This window comes from Corvus hawaiiensis, chromosome 2 (genome assembly GCF_020740725.1).
Source record: "Corvus hawaiiensis isolate bCorHaw1 chromosome 2, bCorHaw1.pri.cur, whole genome shotgun sequence".
Classification (NCBI taxonomy): domain Eukaryota; kingdom Metazoa; phylum Chordata; class Aves; order Passeriformes; family Corvidae; genus Corvus; species Corvus hawaiiensis.
The window spans coordinates 83,556,933-83,582,023 of NC_063214.1; the positions used below are offsets into that span (position 1 = coordinate 83,556,933).

General features: G+C 37.9%; 1 protein-coding gene across 1 annotated transcript in view; it reads left to right on the plus strand.

The window, feature by feature from the left end:
• Window positions 1-25,091, plus strand: part of PCCA (propionyl-CoA carboxylase subunit alpha) — a 273,709-nt gene that overhangs the window by 144,579 nt on the left and 104,039 nt on the right. The window contains exons 18-19 of the mRNA XM_048295883.1: window positions 989-1,091; window positions 23,819-23,921. Coding sequence (XP_048151840.1) covers window positions 989-1,091; window positions 23,819-23,921 — 206 coding nt within the window. The remainder of the gene's footprint in view (window positions 1-988; window positions 1,092-23,818; window positions 23,922-25,091) is intronic.

The following is a 25,091-nucleotide window of genomic DNA, read 5'->3' on the forward strand; positions in this document are numbered from 1 at the left end:
CAGCTGTGGCAGGGGAGGGTGAGCAAGCAACTCTTATGGGTGCCTGGTGTTGGGCCAGTGTCAAACCATGGCACAAGCTGAACAATCCCAGTTCTCTTAGCCGTTCCTCATAGGAGAGGTGCTCCATTTCTCTATTCATCTTGGTGGCCCTTCTCTGGAATCTCGCATCATTCTTGGACACGTATTTGCCACCTTTTCATACCAAATCTGTGTTGTGTGATTTCTGACCTAAAGATGAGCAGAGCAGAGTTCTGGCACTCTGCTCTTTTAGCCTGTTGAATGGACAGTTGAATCTCTATTTAACCTTCACTATCTGGAACAAGCCCAGACTGGGAGAAAACCTGCTTCCAATCACCCCAGTTGTGTCATTTTGCCAAATATTTATCAGGTTGCCTGCCTTCAGATTATAGACTGCTTTGAGCCACTTTCTGTTTCTGAAGTGTCAAACATGACTTTGACTCCTTTAGTTGTGATCTAACGATTACACAAATGACACTAAATGACCCAGGGCTGATGAGTAGCATTATCTCTATTTATTTTTTGGGTTTATACTGTTGCGCTGTCCCTTTTGTTGGGAAAATCTGTTGCCTTTGCCTCAGATAAATTACTGAGAGTGTTCTATATTTTGAATAAGTTCTAATGTACAGATGGATTCCTTACCAGCATGAGGCACAATATGTCAACTGGTGACATGTCAGTAATGAAAACAAGATGCTGCAGCATCATTCAGTTTCTTTTCTTTCAGTTGTCAAATTGTTTTTAACAGAGATACCAGTGTTAGCAGTTGGGCTGATTTGTATGAAAACATGCAATTTAAACTCTGAAACTCAGAGCGTCTGCTATGCTACGCCTCGTCTTAATTTAGAGGAAAAAATGTAGCTTTCACGTGTAAGGACTGAGCATTGTCTTTACTGGTAGTTGTTACTTTTTGTGTCTGTGTTGGTCTGTGGTATCTAATTTTTTTTTTAAACTTCTTTTTGAAAACTAGGACACAAGCTGACAGATCTTGAAAGAAGAGAACTACTGGCAACAGCAGCGTCTTTGTATGTGGCTGAACAACTGAGATCACAGCGATTTCTAGGGACTCCAAGGTAAGTTCATTTCTAGGAACTCAGATGTGCTGATACATTTCTTTAATGGCATCTTCTCATGCACAAGAATAACTGGTGAGAAACTGCATGGTTTCTTAATATAGTCTGTTTTTTCTAAATTCAAATGAGCTGTGGCTTACATTTCCCTACTCGCACAAGTCGTACATGATTATTTTTATTCTAACTATTAGCAAACTAATAGGCGCAAAAATGTGTTACAAGCCCGTACAGTAATTAATGCACATCAGGAGTTTCATTAATGCAAAATGTTGCTGCATTAGTAACTAACCACAAATTGAGCATCACAAATTTCCCACGTGCCCGTTTGAAGCAATCTAAGCACTTTGGTACAATATGAATATTCAGCTACAGAGCTTTAAAATATTGTGGATTTGTGAGTAATTTGCTACCTTGATGAAGAACCTTAATAGTTTAGAGTCTTAATTCTGAAAACACTTTCAGACTGTAAAGGTGGAAGGTAATTGGGGGAAGAATCAACACCTTTCTTGAAGTATGGTTTTTTGAGTGCTTTTATACCCCCACTCCCCCATTTTTTTGAATAGTAGCTGCCAGTAAGCTAGGCAGTACTGTTAATTGACCAGCCATTGCAGTAGCCCATGTCAAAATGCTAATTCACTTCTTTGGCTTTTTGGAATGGTATGCTTTTTCCTCTAGGATGTCTAGATTTTCTTGTCCTCTGGCCCATCATTGTCAGTGCCATGAGACCTTCTATTACAATTAACTGAATTTGTGAAGCTTGCTTGTGTAGTTGGTGTTAGCAGTGGTTGTATACAGGGAATCCTGACTTCAGCATACCTCTCCTCACCTCATGTTTTGTAGTATGGGTGCATATATGTTTGTATGTGAGGGAAGTCATAGTGCAAGATAGACATTATTCACATTCCATACCAGTGGTTTGACAGTGTATTCTATTACTGATTTTACAGTGGTCAGGAATAAATCAAATGTGGTTTCAAGAAGTCTTTATTTTTATTTGTACCCACAAAGATAATTAGTACCATATGGTGTTAAAAAAAAAAGAAAAAGAAAGAGACACTTAGGGCAAGCATAACAGCTTTGTAATGTATAGCATATGCAAGGCTGAGTCACTGCTTGCCTTATGCATCTATAGGGGAAAGTAAAGCACCTTTTTATTTCCTTCCAGGAGTTATATCCTTCATAGTGAATGGCATAAGGAGAAGAACAGACACTCAAAGGCCACTGTTACCTAAAAAAAAGATGAATTGGGCATAATGAGGAGGAGCCTTGATTGTAGTTTTTACTGGCCAGCATAGGAAGTTAAGTAGTCTGGTACTGCTTGAGAGAAGCAATGGATTACTTTGTACTTAGAATAAGGGTAGGAATTGTTAATTTAAGCAGTGATTATCAAACTGCTATTGCATTCCCTGCTCTGATTTGAGATTTTTTTCCTCTTCCCTGTAAAATACTCTTACTAGCTAAAAAGAAAAGGAATCCAATTTTTGAACAGTCTTTTAATGTTTTGTTCCTATTGCAAGTACTTTTTTTTAGTACTAGGTGTCTGTGTATCTTAATAGAAAAGACATATGACTATTTTAACTAAATATATAAATGAAGTATAGCATTGAGCAGTCAGACACGGTCATCCATCTCTTTTTGTGCTCTGTTAGGGAAACAAATACACTTCTGCTTTGAAAAAAATTAACTCATTTTTGGAGTGGTAACCAAACACAGTCACAGGTATTCTTCTACCATGGGCAGAGAAGGCAGCGGAGTCTGGTTACATGAAAAAACACACGTCTGTAAAACTAGATTAAGGCATGATTTTTTTGATTTTAAATGGTGAAGCTAAGAAAACTTTTCAGTACAGGGAAGATCACTTTCTCTTGCCATGAATGGGGTACTTATGAATCCTTCAGAAGTCAAGCCTTAGAATTTTCTCCAAGTGGTGGCTGAGTGTGGTTCTTACTGAATGTGTCATGGTTTCAATACATATATACTGTTAGATCTACTTGCTTTAATGATAGCAAAGCTGCCTGTTTGAGGCCAAGTAAGGACAAGCTAATGCAAAAATGTATGCTGGTAAGTAACTTCTGAAGAAACTAAACCTGATAATGATACCCTTTTCCCAGAATCATACAGCTCGTTCAGAGGAAAAATTAAAGAAGCAAAAGCAGAATGAGGTTGAAGGATTTTGCAGTGTCTTGGACAGTGTTCTCCATTCCTTAGAGCAGTTAGTGGACTCAGCCCTCCCTCTAGAGGGGACTGAGCACTGTGGAGCATACGATTTACTATAGTCCCATCAAGGATTCTTCACCATGTTGTTAACTTACCCAAACTGCATCTGACTTGTTTTTGAAGGTGTTCCATGTCATGGGTATTTTTTAATGGGCAGGGTTGTGGCCAGAGAAGAAGCACATCTTTATTAATAAGACTGCGCTCTGTTTGAAAAATACTCCTGAACAAAAAGTGCAGAGCAGGTACCTGTGCTACAACAAATCAAAAAGGCCAGTTGTAATTTTGAGTGGAATTTTCACTATGGCAGAACTGGGCATTTGGAATCTGTGTGAGTTTTAAATCTGTGTTGGAGGATGTGAGCGGACTAGACAGACTGCACACTCCAAAGTTGATCCGTAACATTCTCCTAATGGTTTGGACAAGTACATTGATACATTGATCACTACCTACAGAATTTCAGCTCTCTGGAACTATTTATGTTGACAGCATTTTTTTTTTGTCTGTGTTGAAAGCAATTGAGCAATTCTTGTGCGAAAAACTACTGAAGAGTAGTATTTTGAAATCGTGTTATTTCTTCTAAGCTTGTCACAGTTGTCAAACAGACAGTTTTCTGCTAAATTGAAGTTATATGCTTATCTTTGCTTTTAATTTGTTTTCTTTTCCCTCTTGGAAGCCATATTTAGAATATGCATTCTTTTCACAACTGCAGGGGTATTTTGGGTTCCCTGTTTTCCCTGTGATTTATTCAGCCCATGATCAGGATTGTTATTCTAGTCAGTATATATACTGACTAGAAAGTACCATGCTTGGAGCTCTTCACAGAAGCTCCAGCTTTCACTGTCAGGGTTACTGAGACTGTAATCAGATGAAGTGCAGCTGAGCCAGATGAAGGAATCTTGTTGCAGGCTGCTCCTCCCTTGCTCTCTCTTTCTTCCTCCTTCCCAGGTATGCAGGTGTGATTTTGTGTGTAGTTGCATTCCACTCTGGTTCTGCTAAAATGACCTATGTTAGCATAGAAACTATTTAATAATAGTTTATTTTGGATCGCTCTGTCAGAAGCTCAAGTGAAATTATTCTGGAAGAGCTATGAGAGTGGGAATGTGTGAGCTCATTAAAGGGATTCAGAGGTGGGCCTTAGCTCTGTGCCACAAATCAGACTAGTATCAGCCTCATGAGGGGGATTTCTCTATAATTGGCATTTGCTGGGATGTGACTGGAAAATGTATATTTTGCAATCCCTGGGTGACTGAATCATCAACTGTAAGGTTCTTGCTGGAACATGCTCTGATGACCAGCAAGCTGTTTCCACCTTTGGCACCCAGCTTCCTTCAGCTAGTTTCAGCCAACCTGACCTCTGTAGTGGCAGTCTTTGTTGCAGTAGGTTGTTTGGTGTTGAGGTTAATGCAGGCCATGAGCCTAGGGCTGGTTTGCCTTTCCTGTGTTCGAATACATGGTGTTATGATTTGGGTGGAGCACCCACAGGTGAGTTTCCACTGTCTGTATTGTTATATAGTGCCCCATGCCTCATCAACAGTCTCCGAGGACTAACTTGTCAGCCCTTAGCTAGAACAGCTGTTGGAGATGTAGGCATGCTCAGAGTTACAGGAATATAGGCATTTACTTTTGTGATGCAATCAAGTATTTAGATCATTTTCTCAGTGTGTTTCTTTTTTTTTTATCTGTTTTTTATTTAACCCATTTTCTTGGGAAAAATTGCATGTAGGATGGTTTGGTTTTTTGGGATTCTTTGTGGTTGTGGTGTTTTTTCAAGTATTTTTGAAAGATGGTTTGCTAATGAAAGTGTTTGGTATTTTGTGAGCCACTTACTAATGTGAATATTTCACTGTGATATCCAGATAATAGGGGCACATATTTCCTACAGGAAAGAGCCATGGATGATTAATGGTTGTTTCATTGTTCAGCTTTTAGTTATTTTACCTAGGACTTTTCCTACTTACTCCATCGTCCACTTCTGTGAAACTGGTGCCACCCACAGCTGCTGAACAGATTTACAGCATCTAGTAAAACCCCAAGGTCTTCTAGACAGAACTTGATCTTGTTTCAAGTGGAAACATATTTTGGCTGAAGTGAATCCAGCTTATTTTATGTCTGTTTGATGTAGTTAGCCTTTGAGACCAGAAATGATGTTGTACAGTTGAATCTTCACGTTTTGGCTTCAGGCTTGTTTTCATTAGAGGGCTGGGAGGGGAATAGGAGAGTGTCTCTCCAGGTGTGGCTACATCATGCTATCTCATGGGTCTACTAATGTGATGTTTATACTTCTAAACCCAATTGCCTACAGCACTTCCTATGTGTTGCTTGTGTTGGCTGCTAAGTGTATTTTCCTAATTTTTCTATGGGTTTTACCCTTTCATCATTTATGACTTGGAAAAAAACCAGTGAGGCTGAATGCCCATATTACCTGATACTACACACAAAAAGATGGTAACACACTGGAAAATGTTTTAAATTGCTAGCAAGAAAAAACACTAAAGGTTTTTCTTGCTTGTGTGTTTAATATAGAAGACTGGGTTGGGAGTCTTGAGTTAAACTGTTCTTGTGGGACCTTAGAGAAGTCAATTGAATTTAGCCTCAGTTTACAAAAAGACAAAGTGGCCTTAACACTTTGCTGCACTACTGAGGTTTTGGAAATATCTGTTTATCAACATGTATGAAGTATTTTGAGACCTAAAATGGATTATGCTTTCTAAGCACAAAATAATATTTTCACAGGAAGGAAAGTGTATAGTGAAAAGTTGAAATGCAAACAAGTTTTTGTCAAGTTCTGAAATAGCTGGGCTAATTTTTTGTTTTAAAATTCTGAAAATAAAGGGGTCCAGTTCAGTGAACATAACATGACTGGTGAACTGCAAGAACAGAAATTAATTTATTTTGCTTTATATTTAACGAATTATTGTAGGTTCCTGTCTGGGTTGATTTGATACAGCTATATTGATGTTTGCCTTGCCATTTCTTGATTATAGGGCAGCAAGGGAACTGCTCAGAGAGCAGTAGAGCCCCACACGTCTCTGGCATCCTTGCTCTCACACAGACTACACCTATTACCTTGCTGGAGTCTGGGACAGAGCCAGGTCTTTGCCAGCCCAGGGCTTCCCCATATGTAAGGATGGTCAACTGCCCAACAGGAGAGCTTTTTGGCTCTCTTGCACTGCTGGAGCAGTACAAAATAAGGTTATGTTACATTAATTTTAAAAAGAAGGAAGATGATGTCAGGAAAATTCACTGGAGTCATCTGAACCAGCCTCTTGGAAAGGGAAAGAGTTCTTACTCTCAGCACAGCCACAGGCACTGCTGAACTATATCAATTGTATTATGTGATTTTAATTTTTTTTCCTAGAACTGCAGTAATAATATGAACAGTTATTGCAAGTGCAGCTAAACATGTATACTTTGCTCTGTCCTACAGATACCCTCTATATAGAGATAAACAACTTTGTTTTTGTTGGTACAGTTGGCCAAGTCCAGCCTACTTGTGGCTTTCTTCATTCCTCCGCTTTGGAGTTATGCACTCATCCTTAGCTTGTCCAAACAGCACTGTCTTATCCTTACTGTTCTGGTCCCCTGCTCAACAAGTCAAGCATTCTTCTCATGATTTACTGTTAGGCCTCTGAAAGTCTTTGATATGTTTGTGTAACTACTGCAGCTTCACACCATTATTCACTGTGTGGTTTTTTTCTTTTGCCACAGACTCGCAAGGTACTAAGACCCTGTTCTCCCTTTTTTCATGTGAAATCCTTGTTTATAATGGGCTTTTCTGGTTGTGGTAACCCTCTTGTCTCTCTAGCTGTTATCTAATGTTGTTCTTTTGACCTCTCATAAGTAATTACTGTATTTTTTTGGTTAATCTTGCTTAATAACTACAAAACCAGCTGCCCTATATAATATTCTAGATGTATTTAAAATCTGGTATTATTTACCCTTCTCAGTTGTTCAGTTGCTTATCACAGAAAGAGGATTATATGTGCTAGAAACAAACAAGTACATGCAAATATATGAAACATGCATTTTTGGCCAGTTGGGAATGAATTTCTATGGAAAATATCAAAGTTAAAATAGGATATTAAGGTAGCATTTATGACTCTACAGAGTATATGTGTAGTATTTTTTCTTTGATTTGATTAAATGAATGCAATCAGAATTGATAACACAAGTAATATAAGGTATTGATATAGTTGTCTGAAAGCAGAGCTGTTGTTCCATATGATTCCTAAACATATATTCCAGGAACAGAGCAGTCTGTCATGGAAAATTTTCATAGCTTAGGGAAAAAGGTATTCTGGGCACTCAGGAATCCACACTTGCTTAATCTTTAGGGTTGCTTAACCATTATAAAATCATTATGAAGATAGTAATTACTTAAAGTTTGAATCTCAGTGAACATCTCTTGGGAAGATCCCCACATCTTGCTGAGGTGATTGCTGGTGGGAAAGGCGTTCAGCAAAGTAAATAGACCTGGCTAAGTCCCTATGTTTATTTTTTATTTTCACCATGTTTTCTGGGAAAACAGCATCTGCTGTAAGAGCTTTATAGCTTCTGTAGCTACTGTTCACTTAATGCTGAAACTTGAATTTGCATAATGTAGACATGTGAATGTTTTCTATTGTGCTGCCAAATTCCTGTCCCTTTTTTAGTTGTTAATCCTGCCCTTTTCTCATCTGTGCTTTGCTTATGACCTCTTCTGCAAGATCCTCTCTTTACAAGACCTCTCTCTATTTAATTTACTTTGATCCCCTCTATAAGCCCAACGATTATTTCCTCTCATGCAGGTTTACACCTCCTAAACCTGTTCTTTAATATTTGTCTGTGTGTAAAATGTGTATGCGTGAAACCGTAGAACTAACAAGGTGTGTGCTAATTGCCATGTGCTCCTTGGTCATTTAACAGGTATTTTTAGGATATGTTTTTATCTTCATCTGGGTATTTTACCTGGAGTTTCCGAAGGCGGATATGAAGTTGTGTAGGATAATTTTATGGAAGGGCAACATTTTTCTTGACTTTTGGGGTCTCTAAGCTCAGTAAATACATGTGTAATTGCATTTGCACGAGAAGTTTTGCTGATGTTTCTTTCCTAGGATTATTAAAGATAAGCATGACCATCAGCACCTGACCTTGTGTAGTTCCTTGAGGCACTGGTTGTGTCCTGCTGTTTGTTTGTGTAGTGTATAGCTTACTCTGGATGCTGTTGCTGTAAAAATGTTGTCAGCAAAATACATGGGAAGCAAGTCTCTAATTCAGTATTGTCTGCATACTTTTACATGTATGTGTCTTGATTTGTCCATTCTTTAGCATGCTTACTTCATTCATGTTCACAGAGGCTGTAGTTAAATACAAGATACTGATTGAAGGGATAGGTAATTCATTTATACCTTTGTTGTTGAGTATTACAATTTTCAACCGTTTCTTTTCCCTTTGATTCAACTGCAAAAGTGGGATGGGACACAGAATGGCCTCATTATTGTAGGAGTATTTCTCTGTTCCCTGCAATGATTCCAAAAGCTCTTGCACACTTCATCAGTATTATTGTAATTCTTTGGCTGCAGGATATTTGGCAGCTGTTGCACCCCACTGGCAAATCCTATTCAGACTTCACTTCCATTCACCATTGCCATTGGAGAATTGATTTCTCTCTCCTCTGCTCTAACCTTTCCCAATTCATTTTGGATTGTTCAATGTGAAACATTTTAATTTCATATCATACAGCCATTCAGCTCACAATCCTTTTTTAACCTGTCACCAGGGTAACAGCATAGCATGCTTGCTTTAGGCAATCAAGTTTTTATTTCACATGCTTAATGTTGCATTAAATGTTTGCATTTTGTTTAACCCTCTTAAATACTTTAAAATGTGGATATATTTTGCAGGGTAATGAAGTCTCTGATTTCAGTGTCAAGTCTTTACAGAAATTGTCTTACTTAAAATAAAAAAATAAGAAATCAGAAGATGAATACAGTAATGAGAAGATTATTAATAAAATCCCAAATGGCTGAATGAGGCAAACATCCATAGAATGGTAAAAAATATTTTTGCTCTGGTACAACCTTCCAAAGGCTTATATTATAATCTTTAGACCTATACTTTGGGATTATTTTTACCTGTAAGTGCTTGTATCAAATTAATGCAAATATAGGATTAGCCATGCAATAACATGACTTTAAGAAGTGACATGTCTGTCCTATACATGTCAACCCACTTCACAGTGGTTGCCAGATGTGTGTGGAACTGTAAGCTGAATAATAAGTAATTTTTTATACATCAAAATTAGAATTTATTGGGATGATGTAGTTGATTAAAGAAATACAGAATTTTTAAGTATCTGTTCTTCGTCTACATGCAAACCATCATGGCATGAAAAACAGGCTATAACCATTTTACTGGAAATAAAATAATAATGAATTTGTGTTATCATAGATGATTACAAAAATAAAATGTTCATATCTGAAAAAGCATTGATTCCTTATAACTGATGCTACAGAGCAAGTCCTGCTTGTCTTGGTAAAGGAATAGGACCATCTAGGTTTGCCCTCACTTTTTTAGTTGGTATTAAAAAACTAGTCTGTAATAGATGTCCTTAAGATACCCAGTCTATAACTATAATTAGAGGTGTAGTGTTAAAGGCTTTTTATCTGTCACGATCTAGTCTCAATTACGTAGGTAAAAAAGATATGGGGAGAAGGGGTGGGAAGTATTTAATTATAAGATAAGTAAAATCTAAGAACATTGCATTGCAAATAATACCAGACTTTCTCATTTATAGTGAAATAAACCCATAATGAAAGCACTGATAATATGCATTTTAATACTTCAGACTACTAATTTTACAAACCTTCCTGTTTTCAAAATAGGTCATAATATATCTATCGTAGTTTAAAAAAACCGAATGTGGAATAATTGATTGCTATACTAGCCAATGTATGAGTTCCATGAGAAGACAGCTGTTGGTTTTAGATCAGACCCATAAAGTTGACTTTGTTAGAATTTTTCTTCCAACAGCATGTAGCTAACTATAGAAGGATAGAGATGAAGTTTCTTCTATTAATTTCCAAGCTTTCTGTCCAGTTTTCTATTTTCCCAAGTTGTGCTATAAGCTACCAAATATTCTTACCCGCCTAAAGAGGTTTGGCAGTGTTTTGTTACTGAATTTTGCCAAAAGGAGCCAAGCATATGGTAACAGTTAATTTATTGGTTCTTCTAACCTCCAGGGAACTCTTTACAGAGACCATATTACCTTTTTATCTAACATATTTTAAATAAAAGAGCTGTTGACTTGAAATTTGATATGCCAGCGTAGAAGCTAAACCTTCAGTGTGGTTATGCTCAATTCCGTCTTGTTTAAGGGTAAGACTAAAAGTGCAAACATACAAGATTGAGCTAAGGCTTATTTCTTTTCAAGTTTCAGAAAGGCGGGTCTCTTCTGTATAGTTTTAGTGTGTGTGTTTAAATAAAAATACTGAAGAGACATTTTCATGAGAAAATAAGCCCTGCCTTTGTCTCAGGAGCCTTGGAGATCTCTTTCTTTGCTTTTGTTTTAAGATATTCCTGGTATGTGCATTACCAAGGAATGATAAAGAAATGAAAAATATTCTTTTCTTTTATGTGTAAAGACATACTTCTTACATGTTTCTTATATGTAAGACCGCAGGCCTATTTGTTGGTTTGTGACAATGTAGCTTTGTATAACTGTAATGGGAGAATTATTTGAGAGGTAACATTGCTAGTTGTGTTGCTGTGCACTATCTTGGAGTTGAAGCTCATCCCTGATATTTGCACAACTCAAAATCAGTCATATGCTCCCTGCGTCAGAAGTAGCCTTCTTTGTTCCACCTGAGGTACTGTATGTTTTTGTTTTTGTAACTGGCTGGTATTGTGAATCTTAAAAGAAAAGCTGCATGGATATGTCACCATATTTTCAATGGGATACTTGGGATAGATGATGCCTTAAGTAAAAAATACCCTGATTTCTGTTGTTTCTGGGTAAGTACTCAAAGACCTGGATATTCTTCCTTGGATCTGTGTTGAGACTGCTCAGATGACTTTTCCTTTTATGATTATGGATGATTCTTTAATATCTTTCACAGACAATTCTTTAGTAGTTTACTTTTCTGTGTAATTAGATGTGGTGCTTGGAGTTTGTTTTGGCTGTGGCTTCCTTTTAACATAGATCTTCAAAGCCTGTAGTGTGAGAAAGACTAGGCAGGAAAGAACAGCACAGGACCTGGGTCTTTTGAAACCAGGGATGTTTACCCATTGACTTAGAAAGGAGATGACAGGTCTTTATTGTGTCCCTCTGTGGTGCTTAGTAAAATCAGTCTTTCTGCAGTTACTAGTGAGATGATACAAATAAATTATTTGCATATTAATTCCAGATTTAAAAAAAAACCCCAACACTTAAAAAAATCTGGATTCCTAGACTTTAAGCTTCTGCCTTTACCCCAGTGTTCTGATATGTGTTTCTGGATCTCCTCTCTCTGACATGATGGTGGAAGAGATGGTGACATACCTTGGTGACACAGGAATAACTTTCTCTAGGCCCTGCTACTCATTTTTCTACCAGACACTGAAATTTAAAGCAAGCCCTCATCTGGCTGCACCTGGCTGTTAATGTCCTTAGACAACTTAACCCTGTTTCACTGAACTACTGAGAGCACTTTTCTTTAAATTCTGTGTTGCCCACCCTGCTCCCTCCCCTGCAGCAAAGCCTTTATTCTTGTTGCTTGTATCCTTAAATCACAATCATTTAAAGATTCTTACTAATATTAAGTCAACCTTATTCCTCTATTAGCTGTGGGTTTTTTCTGTTCTTTGATCTCGGACGTTGCATGTCTGCCTCTACTACAGGCTGCCTTTTCCCATTTCATTGTATTTAAATGAACCTTTTTGAGTAAATAGACTGAAACTCTGTTTCAGTGATTTCCAAACTCTGGTAGTCTGACAGCCATTTAAGCTTTAGTCTCCTTACCTTGGGAAGTGTAGCACCTTTCCACAGCACACTTCTCTTCAGCTTCCTTAGCTTTCAGTCTTTCATATGCGTCTTCCCAGAAGCAAGGGGTAGTGAGACCTGATAGCATTCTGCTGTTTCACATTTTAAAAAAGTTGGATTGTAATGAGAAATTCTTGTGTTCAAGGCCTGTAAAGGGTGGGGCATAACTCCTCAGAGATAAGGACTTTTGTGATTTAACCGCAGCCACCAACTATGAAGAAAATTACCTCTACTGTAGCCAAAACCAGCACACAAGGCTGGTTTGTCTCACACAGGAAGGTCCAGGAGGGCTGCAGTCATTTGCATTTTAGAAAAATTATGTTGGGTATAAACAAGGATACTGTCTCTCTGAGAGAGAACATGGATGTTGCATATGGATTCCCTCAGCAGGTGAGTGCAAAGGAAGGATTGGGGCTGAAGGCAAAGTCGTGAGAACCAATTCTGAACATCTTCTTAAGGTATGTTCTTTCAGCTGCCATACACTACTGCTGAAAATGTATTTCAGAAATACTTTGGATCTTTCTTATGTTTGTGCAATAGTTTTACTTCACGTCTTAGCATTTCTGTTCAAAATGAGCCTGTTTTTTTTGTCAGAAAGTCTTAATGTTCTTTTTAGCATCCTGTTGACCACATACAATTTGTTCGTTCATGCTTGTATATAGAACAGGAACATTCAGAGAAAAACATATGTGCATTGAGCTAATAATAAAGAGGAACAGTACCATCTATGTGTAATTATATTCATTAAATAATAATTGGATGTGTAAAAGGTAATGTTTAAAGAAAAATTTTTTTCCATAATGTTTTAAAATGTACTTATATGGTACATGTTAATATATTATGTTATTTATGTATTTTATATTTAGGACATTTATTCTTTGTCATGTGAATTACTGAACTGCATTGATTTGTGCTAGTTGTCTGGGCAAAAGGCAAGGAAGGAGAAGGAGCTTACAGCTGAGTACACTGTAGAAGTGTAACTATGTTCTCGTACTCTTCTTAGACCTTAGTCAGTACAGCCATTTTTATGTCTCCATCCTATATTGATCACAATTATGCTAAAATAAACATTACCAATAAGAGTCATCCCACCTACACAGCCTGGCTTCTCTAATTCAACCTTAGTCAGCAGAAAGCTTAGTGGGCAAAAGTTTTCTTTTAGGACTGAGAATGAGGCACTAGCTGCTACACATTTTTTGTCCTTCACATTCAACCCTAGTTTAATAATTCTCAAATTCTTTCGTTCAGGTCTGATGTGTATAACTTTAGCCATGTTGAAAATCCACGCACATTTATTTTTCTTACTGGCTTTCTTCTCTTTAGTTGTGAGACCATAATATGAACAAAGGCAGGTGTCCTATTAAAAGGATGAAAATACATAGAGGGCAATAGATATTTATCATCTTTTGAATATGTATCACTGTTAAATAAATAATTAGATGCCTGTGTTTCCATGGCCTAGAGTTGTAGTGCCTAAGTAATGTAAAAAAAGCAGGTAAGCAGTACCTAAAGGTAGTTCAGCCAGTGTAAGGCCTAACTCATTGTGAGAGGTACCTTTCTCTTTTCATTAGTTCAGAAGGGAAAAGATGGTTAATATTAGGTGGTGAAAGCTCAGTGGTGTGAGTGCCGGATGTAAGCTGAAAGTGTAGTAGGTGATATATGGAAGGTAATGAGAGTCACTGGAGCTCTGCTATGTGCTATAATTGTCTAGACATGATGTATGAGTGCTTTTGGGAGATGTGCATGTTTTATATTATCTAATATAATTTTTAATGAACTTTTGGAGGTCTTCTCCTCTGCTATTTTTTTTCTCTTTAACTGAACAGAATTGCTGGCATTAATCTGTTTCATAGAAATCTAGTGCAGAAGAAACAGAGAACAAAGCTTTAGAATCTGTGAATATGCCACATTTCTGACATGTAGGAGGGAGGAAGTAGCTGTCACATTGCCTGTTGGAAAATGGCTTGACTACCTCTAGCCAAATGCTGTAATCACATTTACCTGTGATTTGGTAGATACATCATTGATACCTGTGTTGTCACCCAGCACTAGTTCTTGTGCATGTAGTAAAGAAGCATGTTTTTGAAAAGCCAGAAACTGTCTAGAAAAACATATAGTTCTAAATGAATCACTGTTCTTGGCCAGCTTCTATTTCTTACACTATGGCATGTAGGATGGCTAGCAAGGAAAATCTGCTCATCCTTTTGCAGGACTGTGGGTTGTCCTGAATGTGCATTCTATGTATTACCTGAATTAAGTTCCTCATAGAGGAGAAACCACAGCAGAAAAATGTGATCAATATGGCTGTGTTCCAAAACCCATTTCATTGGCATGAGATAGTTAAGCTCTTGGATGGGCTCTTGGTTCTGCCACAACAAGTTTGTGGGAGATGATAAGCTCTGTGTGATGGCTGAGCTCTGACAATACTTGGGAACTCTACTGAAATCTGGTGCAAGCATTGTGTTTTCCAAGATGCACAAAAAAAAAGAGTGTAATTCTGTTTTAGACAATGACCTTTGGGATAGTGCATATGTAAAAAGTTTTAGAGAGACCAGGTCAAATCATGTGTCCTACAAAGTGGGGCAGAAATTCCATACTTCTCTCAATACAATCTGGGTAGTTCCAAGGGGACTGACAGATCAAAAGGGTGAGAGACCTAAATGGAACTGTAAACCACAGGAAAGACAGCATTCAATACACAGCTCTTAACAAGAAATTCGAAAAGATTTTTAGAGGTGGTGTTCTCTAAAAAGGTGTTTTCAGTTTGGCCTAAGACAGATTGGGGGTTTTATTTTGGTTAGCCAGTATAATTTCAAATTTTTCCTTAGTTTGTACACTCTGTTCCTTGTGGGCCTTGAAGAAGGCCAGTGTTCTTGCTCTCTGTGCTGTTGCCAAATTTCCTCAGAGACGGTTTTATTCTGATGTCTTTCCTTTCCCCTTGGCTGTAGTAGTTGTCTCTCACTCCTGATCTGGTGCCTCCTTTATAAGTTCAGCAGGTACTGAAAAGTTTCACTGTAATGCGTCTTGAAAACTTCTAAGAAAATACCACATTTCAGTTTGTTGTTAGTGCCTTTAATGCTGGCTGTGACTGTCTGTGGGTCAGATGTGTATCTCTGAATAAGAAAGAGGTAGGTTAATGTGTTTTTTAGGATTAATTTTGTACATTAGTGATATCTGGGGAAATGGCAATCTGTTCAAGAAGGTGGTGTTATCTAACAGGATAGAGGCAGCTCTGGAATGTCAGGCCATTATTTTTTTGAAATGGAATTTAAATATTTGATTGTAATACATGTATTTTCTCCTCCAAAATGGCAGAATGATTTTTCAAATATGCTGCACTTTTTTTTTTTTTGCTTTCAGCTGGCAGGAGCTGGTAGGTATTAAACACTCGATAATATAACTTTTACTGGGGCAACTAAATAAGAGGGGTTGAGCTTGAATTTAAATATTAGAGTTTTTGTGGTTTTGGTTTTTTTTTCTGAACATCTAGACTAAATACTGAACTTAGAATTTTGAGGGAATGCAATTGCAGAAATTGTCATTAGATCAAAATCTCTTCATGTGAATTAGGGATTCTTCAAGATTTAATCTAGCTGCCATTAGAGGGTGTACCAGTACAAATGTACCATCTTGTTCATGATGAGGAGCTCATACTCTGACTGTATGTATTTGACTTTTGATTAGTTCTAGTCCAGTCCTGTGAACTGAATGCCCATTTGTGACTGGAGTGTGCTGGGTGCAGTTCTGGAGCCTGGCTTTGGCCTTTCTTGCATCAGAGAGGGACCTGGTTTGCATGTCCCAAGACTGTTCTGCAGTGTGATTCAAAGCATTCTAAGTGCAGATGGTTGGGATAATTTGCTTTGAGAACTACTCCTGATCTGAGGTACAACACTGATATTCTCACAGCCACTGTATATTGTCCTGTTACTTCTGAGTTATACTCTCCAGAACTTCTGTTACAAAAGTGGGTGAATAACTGAAATTCTGACAGAAGGGATGACAGATTAAAGCACCAAATGTGTTTTGATTCAGGTTTAAAGCCATTAGTGGCAATTGAGCTCAAGGTTAGTAGGTAGATTTCACTACGGAGATGAGTACAACAAACCTAGCACAAAATTTGCCTGGATGTTTTAAAAAAAAGAGAGTATGGAAAATAGTATTATGTGTAGAAGTAAAATCGGATTATTTCCTTATCAAACTTAGAGGTAATTTTTAATCACTTCACCTCATTTTCATATTAGTAGGTTAGCATTTCCTTCTGCCTATTTTTTGTGTGGACAGCAAACCTGTAGTATTCTAAATGTAATACAAAGTGGAAAATAGCACATTATTACTGGGAACAGCCCTTCATTGAATGGAGACGTAGGAAACCGACCGCCCAACAGGCAGCTACATCTTAATACAATCATGTTACATGAAAGGACGTAACTGCTACTGGATGATGTTAACAGAAGAGCTTTAGTCCTCCTTACTGCATTACAGTGGTTTGTTCTGAAGCTCTTTGCACATAAAAAGAAAGTGAGATAATTATTGTGAGACTATTCCTAAATATCTGCACAATAAGTTTCTTTGTTCAAGGAAATATGGGAAGGCTTGTATAGGAAAAAGCATTTGCTGTTTTCCTTTTGGTGGAGTAAATTATTATGATTAGTTTTGCCAACTGCCCAAAGTTATCTCTTAATAAAAATTAAAAAAAATGTTTCAGAAAACAACAAAGTTATGAAATTAAGTACTTTAATTGGAGGAGAAATAGCCCCAACTTTTTTTGATGACAAACAGATTTTTAGATTTTTCTCTCCATAACAATTGTCAGCATGCACAAGTCAATATTGTTGACTGATCTGATTAAAAACACCTGCTTGCAAGTGGTTCCTCCTTTGGTAAATAGTTTTGCTGATTTAGGAAAGATGGTTGAAAAAACAGAGGTACAGACTTGGAAATTATACTAAAAATAAATGTCTTTTCTCTGTACTTGTGAATGCTTGATTTGAGTGTTCCTTGCTTCTTATTTCACAAATGCTCGCAAATGAGACAAGTAGCAACATCTCTTATCCAGCATTAATGCTTGTGATCTTTGCTTTTTCCAACACAAACCAAATACTAAAGTAGGCCCTAACATATCATCGGAGAGGAAATCAGTTTCAGATATTTTTTACATTTATTTATTTGAAATTATCAAGGTATGCTGTCACCTGCTGAAGGACTGGGCCGTCTGACCCTTTTCTGAAACTGAGAGGTCTTGGGCTCTACGTGCAGCTCCCAGAGTTACTGTGTTTTATCCAGTTTATTAAATGCAAAGTACATCGAAATTTCCTGGCATTAGGACCAAGTGCCAAAACTTTTTGTCCCAAAGAATGCATCATCAGGCTGCAAAGCTGAGTCTCCGTGAATTCTCCGAGTCTTCATGAATCTCTCATTCCTTCCTACCATCAGCAGGGCAGGGTGGTGAGTTCCCCAGTGTTTACCTGGGCCCTGGCCCTTTCTCCCGAGAGATGGGAGGTGGATGTGAACCCTCACAGGCTGAGGAAGACTGATAGCATGGATCTTTGGTTCTCTGGACATATGCTCTGCAAACAGGACTTTGTTATAGCAAGACAGGCAATACCAGCAATCCTACTTCATTTACCCAATAGATTTAAAGCTAAAAGATTCATGGAAGATTTTTCAAAAAGCTTAGAGTTGTTGATCGGCTGCGTGTTTGGAGGAAAATTTCTTGTTAAGACTGTGGAGAAGGCTTTGGCAGAGGAGCCCCTAGTTCCTTCCCCCTGCCAGGCTGCTGAGGATGCTGGTGGTAAAACATTGGGTAAGGTTAGGGTGTCTCTCTTTGCAAGACCCAAGCCCTGCATGTTTAGATACCTCCAAAGTAGAAGTGGGTTAGCCAGGGTGAGCTCAGGTTGTTTGCAAGGTTATTTCTCAGTTAAATGAAGATGAAAGGGGTTGAGCCATACTCTTAGGTCTGGGCAGCTAAATTCACCCTAGATTTATAAGAACTAGCTTAACTGTTTCTTTAGCCCTCATCTGGGTTTCACTGCTGAAGGTACTGGAGGTTTTCATTGGTCACTGGATTGCAGGCTCTTATGTCAATGCAAATTGCTTGAAAAGCTTCTGCTAAGGGAACATCCAGATGTACGCTGTTGTGAATCAAAGCACAGTGTACTCCACAGCATCCTTTTAAAGCATTGCTTTTTATTTTATAGTGTACCTTCCATGTAATTTCATTTTTTCCTGTGGTCACTATTCAGATAGAGTACATGGCTATAAGGATGTGTATTTGTTATTGATCTCAATGTGATATGTAAGAAAATGTAATGTAAAACCTTTTTGATATAACTATCGAGTAATTCTTTCAGCCTTTGTCTGATCAGCTGCCACACAGGCTAGTAGGGGTTATTATTTTGCATGACATATGAAGAACTATAATTTAGTGTAATGATGGTATATTTTCATATTCACAGTTAAAGCGGTACATGTGTATATATATGCACATATAAAGCAGGAAGAAGGAAAACCTATTTTTACGTAAAAGGGCATGTGATATGTATAGATGGACCAGTCTGAATACATGTAGAAAATGTGTGTGAATAGATATAGAAAATACTTCGAATTGCTGAATAAAATATTCCCAGATTCTTAGGTTCCTTTCACATAATTTTTGGTTCTTAAAATAATCCTGTGAAAATGCTGCTTTTATCTTTTCTGTGTGATGATGAACTTTTATGTTGGAAAGTGTTGAAAGTACTCAGATACTAAAGCTTAGGTTTGTGTTTTGTTTGGCAGTACACTTCTGTTTAGAATTCTTTTAATCTATCCATTCCCTGCTTTTATATTCATCTGATAGTTGAAGGTTCTGTGAAGGATATTTCTTTGCATGTGAACTTATTAAACAAATAATGCTCAAAAGTGTGAGATTTGCTTCCTTTTTTTGGTAATTTTTTGTGTTTATATTTTTTTGTGCATCACAAGATAGGCTCTTGTTGAGTTGTTAGATTTCTATTTGCCTTTCTTGGTGGGTTTTTTTTTTTTTTTTTTTTTTGAGGGGTGGGGGGAGGGCAGGGAAAATAAGAAACAATTTATATGGTAGATCTAAAGTTTCATTAAAATTGCTTATGCCCTGTCCCAGGCATTTTAAGTGGGCCATCTGTCTAAACATCTCTGCATTTTTTTCTGATCATTTCCTCGACTTATTCATGAGCCATGGGAGGGCTCCTTTGTAGTCTCCATGTAGCTGGTTCAGTCTACCCCCACTGAATACATCTATGTGCTTGCATAACATATCTTTTCACAGTGCTGGAAATTCTCTGAACTTGGTTCAGATGAATGGCCCACTTTCTGAAGGTCTTTTTTTCTCCCTCTGCAAGATTTGTATGCAGAAACTGACCTTGGTGGCTACAGAATCCAGCACATTATTCTTGATCATTTTACAGGCCACCTGCTGTGAAAGTTATGATGAAGGATTTCTTAATGATTCTTTGACCATTAACATTGTTTTAAGTCAATATTTCACTTTTATTTAACTGCTGAATAGGTAATTGCCAATTGAAAAACAGCTTTATGTAGTGTCATAAAATGTGGTTTTCAAACGCTTATAAACTTTCAAACAGGAGGACTTGTTATGATAGTTTGGGATTTCTCTGTTTACGTAAAGTATTATGCAGCAAAAATATCAGAAGTGAAGAGGAATTTGTAAGTGTTTTCCCCCTCAGCATTAAAGCATGTATTTTGAATTGGAAGTAAAAAAATCTGTACTCAGTTTTCTGGGCCTTTAGGAGCTGGTGACGTCCTAGCACATTTACATCATCAGTGGTAATTGGGAGAGGTAAGTTTATTATCCACAAGCTGCAGAAAATCGTCATTTTTATTGAGTTCCTTCTATCGGATTGGTTGGTGACAATCAAAATGGCCAGGGCAAAGTTATTACTTGATTTGCTTTTGTGAGTGTCCGTTTCCTTTCATTGTTTGTTCTTGACTGGAACAGATAATAGTTTAATTAATGTTTTCCATGAGCACAGTAAGTGTGTGTCGATCTAAAGTTTTTCGCAGTTGTCTGCTTTCCTCACTGAGAGCTTGCAAGGAAACCAGGAGCTTTGGTTGCTGTGTTATTCTAAAGTGTCTCCCTCTCCCATGAATGGCATTTGAGGGTAAAAGGGACGTAATACATTCTGCACAGACATCATCTCTAGTTGAACAAACGGCAGTAGAGCTTGAAAATAAATAACTAAGCAGGCAAACAGTGCTCTTTTTCTTGTTGCACTGCTTACATGTTTTTGTAATTGGTGCTCTGGAGTAAAGCCTTTATGACTTAAAGCCAGGCCATCACTCTTCATCTGTGCTCCGGTGCTTGTGATGCTTCCCCTTAGAAGGCAATTTGGAGTGGAGAGGTTCAGAACTGCCCTTTTTTGCACGGAAGGAGTTTGTAACACCCTTTTCCACCCATGTCCTGTCGTTTCGGCTGCAGTGCTGCCTTTGCTCTCTCTGTCCCTTTGTGTGTAATGCTCCTGGCAAGGATCAGCAGCGCACAGTTCTCCGTGGCCCTGCTGCCCATTCACCTGGCACTCATCTTGTTGTGAAACTTGTGTTTCTTCTTGCAGCCAGTGATCTTTATATGCAAATGAAGTAATTTTATTCGATAATATGTAATTTGCTGAAACTGGGAGAAAAAAGAGAGGCCGTGTTGAACCCTAGGAAAGACATACTGTGTGGACTCTGAATCTAGGAGGGGAAGTGCCTTCTGTTTTCTTTGTGTCTTTTATGATGGCAAAAATTACACTATTTTTATTTTCAGTGGGATTTTTTTTTCTGTGAATACAATATGTTGGATTTCATCCCATTATCCAGAACTTTAAAAGTTGTACATTTTGAGAGTAGCCAGAAGTTTGGGGAGTTTTATATGAACTAGTGTGAGCAACTTCCTGTTCATATTCAACAAACTTAGACTTTGATCCTTACTTTTGGACTTTGTAATCCTTATTTATATTGAACCTTCTCTCCCTGAAAATCCTATCAAAATGGAGTCTACTACAAGATAATTTCTCTGAACGGAATTTGATTTAATGAAGAAGTAGGATTGTCTTGAGCTAGTATAAGTATCTGTCCTAGCCAGTGTCAGTTATAGTTACAAAACCACAGGCAAAGCTGAAAAATGTTGCTGTGCAAATGGATCTAACAGTTCCAGAAGGGAGAGACAACTTGCTGTGTACTTGGTGTTAGATGCAGCTCTGGACCTTGCCCTCCTGGCCAGTGGTGTTGCAGAGAGAGGAATTGTGTGACTGTTTGAAACCCAGGCAAAGCAGTGATCATAGTCATGCTTCTCAAGAGGCATGCATCCTGTTTGGAGATACACTTGACAAAGCTCAGCAAGACAGGACTGAACAAAAATAATCCCTGCTGGAGAACAAGACTGTCTTTCCTTTGATGGCCAGCAGCCAGATTCATGAGGTCACTTCCAGTCAAATGCAATATGAAGCAGGGCTATGCCAGCGAGGCTGTAAGGAATCTCATGACACCAGTGAAGCAGATCTACTAAGCTGAGTTTGTGATGAGGTCTTAGTTCTAATATAAGAAATATGAAGTTGCTATAAACCACTAAATCCTGTTGGTTGTTGAGTGGGGTGTCATGGAGAGCTTAACCAGGTGCTGCCTGTATACCTCCTTACTGGTGCTCTGATACCAGGAAGTGCAATGAAAACATCTCTCAGCTTGCTGCCTGCTACCTGTGCAGGAAATTCCTCTTCCTCTTCTTCAGGAACTCCTGTGTCTGTCGTGTTTCCTATCAGCCAGTCTAAATGTTTGGTGACATACTCCAATATGAGTTGCTGAGAAATTGTGTTGCACTCAATAGACCATGGATAATTCCTCAGATTTGTTGTTTTGACAATTTTCACTATATTAAATGTGAAAGGTGACACTTGGCATCGCTAGCACAGTAACAGGTTATTTTCAGTATCTGTCTTGTGAACTTTTAGGTTAGTGATAGAGGTGGGCTAAGGTGTTTGCTGAAATTTGGTGTAGGCCTTACTTGGCTTGGATCCAGGAGTAACTAAGGGTAAGTATGCATCTATTTGTGTCTGATATATTTAGCATTTCCATTTCTCCTTTTCAGGCACGTGGCAAGGCACAATTTTTGGAAGCTCCTTGCCTCATTAAGTACTTGAATTTGTACTTGCTTAAGTTTCAGGTATCTAAAAACCTAATGTTCTTAAAATAATTGTTGAAATCCTTAGCAAGTCAGTGTGTTATCCTTGGCTTGGGCAGATAATTTCTCCTCCTGTGGCCTCTGGAGACCTCACAGGTGCTTCTCCCTGTTGATTCCGCAGGAAACCTGAGCACTCTCTTTTGGGAGATGTGATTCACTGGTCACCTAAATCCTCTGGAGGATGCATGTGGCATAATGTGTTTACAAGTTTTAAGGCTCTGAAGGCTGCAATAAAATGGTGTAGTAAGTGCTATAATGTACAATAGATTAACGTTATGGCAGAAATGATCCTTAGAGGGGACGTAAAGGTGATAAACTTATTATCCCTACAGATTTCTTCCAGAAAAACCTAAATGTCTAAGAGCCAGTGTGGAAGAAAAGCTATACCAAAATAGTGTGTCTTTGTTTTAATGGAGTTTAAATTGCACCTTCTTATCTTCTGTTTAGGCTATGTGGTGCTTCCTGATGGTAATATATGGTGACCATTCATTAGAAAAGTTATAGTATGCTTTTGGCTTGTTATGGCAAAGTGGAAGAGACTCGAGAAGAGTCAGAATGAGGAAAATGAAAATGAATATACATTTAAATAAAATACCTGAAAATTGCATGTTTCACTCTGAATTTCGAAGAATGGAGGCTCAGTTCTCATTCCTTTGCTCTCAGGTGTGTGCTTTTTTAAGTTGAAAAGATTTCGGTTTCCTGTGTTACTTGATAAATGGTGCATCCACAGAATGCTGCAGGAATCAGTATAATCCTGCGTATGGGCTGTGATGATACATCATTATTTTTTCAGTATGCTTGAAGGGCTCTGTGTATGAGATACTTAAAAATGTATATTATAAAGTTACTTGTATTACTTGTTTGGCTGACTCTTTTGTCTGTAATTGGCTTTTAATTAAGATTTACTGAGAATGAGATTAAAGAAATAATGATTATATTTTGCCCTTAAAAAGACTGCTCCAGTTATCACTACTGCTATTCTCCTGCCAACCCACTTTCTCATCTGCTTTTCATCCTGTTTGAGCTAATTCTGCAGCAAGTGCTGGCTGTATTCAAGGGCCTCCTGTAACTTTATCAGCATACCCAGTGTGTCAAGGCAAATCTAGAAAGAAAGTAAGAGTGTATTTTCTCCTTATATGCTGTTTGACAGAAAAATGTATTTAGTATATATTTTTTTCAAGTATGCTCTCCAACTGTGTCTATAGATTAATGATACGTTCTATCCTTCATGACCATCCTATGAGGCAAGCGCTTCTGGTTAACTTGGGACAACCATGAAATCTCTGTTAAAAATTTTTTTTCTGTCTGTTTCTTTTTTAGAATTCCTATTGCTAAATCAAAGAGAAGTAGCTGGGAGCTCTCTGTGCAGCTAGGAGATGGAATTTACCCAGTTGCAGTTTCAAAGGATGGCTCATCATTTTCTGTAAGTTCTGCTCATTTTCTAAGAAATTCAGTGCATTGAGTCTATATATATATATATATATATATATATATATATAGTCCTTGACACCTGCTAAGATTCTCCATCTTTTTGGTGACCAAGTATAGACGTGTGGTTTGTCTTTAGTAGGCATTGCTGTGAATTAGCAAGTGAGACTCTGTTAATTAAATAGTGCTAGTGTACTGAGATTTTTCTCAGGGCTCATGCCCATGGAACATTTTTGTATATAATTGTTTAAAAAAATAGTTTCTAAATAACTTTGTTTAGTGTTTTGTTTAGAAATAACATTGTAGATATATGAGAGCAAGAAAATAAATGCGATGTTGACAAAAATCACATTACCTTAGGCTAGTGTTTAGAAAAACAAATCAAGTATCCAAGGGAATTGAATAAGTAATCATACTGGAATGGCATTATTCAACACTCTGTGGTAGAACTGTATGTGGTCATAGTAAAATTCCAGTGTTTCAAGATGTGCTTATTCACTTCAGATGAATGTGTATAAACCATTGTTTTTTACAAATACTCTAAGGTAATTACTTAAGCATTTAATGTTGTCAGCATGGGAGGCAGAAGGACAGACCATGACAGTAGAAAAATGGTAATGCAGTGTTTGGTAATTCAGCCGGTCAGCAGAATAAAGCCAAGACACAAGCTGGTTGAAGTATTAAGAAGATAAATTCATAGGGAGAACTATTTTTATGTCTGGTAGTGGTGATTCCACAACCAAAATGAAATATTTTTTTTTTTAAATAGGCAGTTGACTCTCGGGCAAAAGGTTTCAAAAGAGCCTGAATAAGGCAGTTTTTCTTAGAATGGCAGTGACGCCCTACTTGTTGAATTGTTGTTTCAGAAGCAAAGGCCAAGTCTGCATAGAGTTTTTAAAATTGTACAGTACTCCTAACAGGCATCCTGTGAACTTGGATACAGTCCATTCAAACAACAGAACACCTCTGTCAGCTTTCAGCCCAGTTTAGAGTTGGGGTGGCACTGGCGTGTGTGACAGAGATAGCCCTTCCCAGGAGCAGTCATTGCCTTCACTCTTTCCATCCTTTTGTTGCAGTGTTGCTGCTGGGTGCAGCACTAGAGCTGCCTGCTGCTGTGGGGATGAGCCTGCTGGTTGCTTTGAGTGTTGCATAGGCCCTCGCTGCT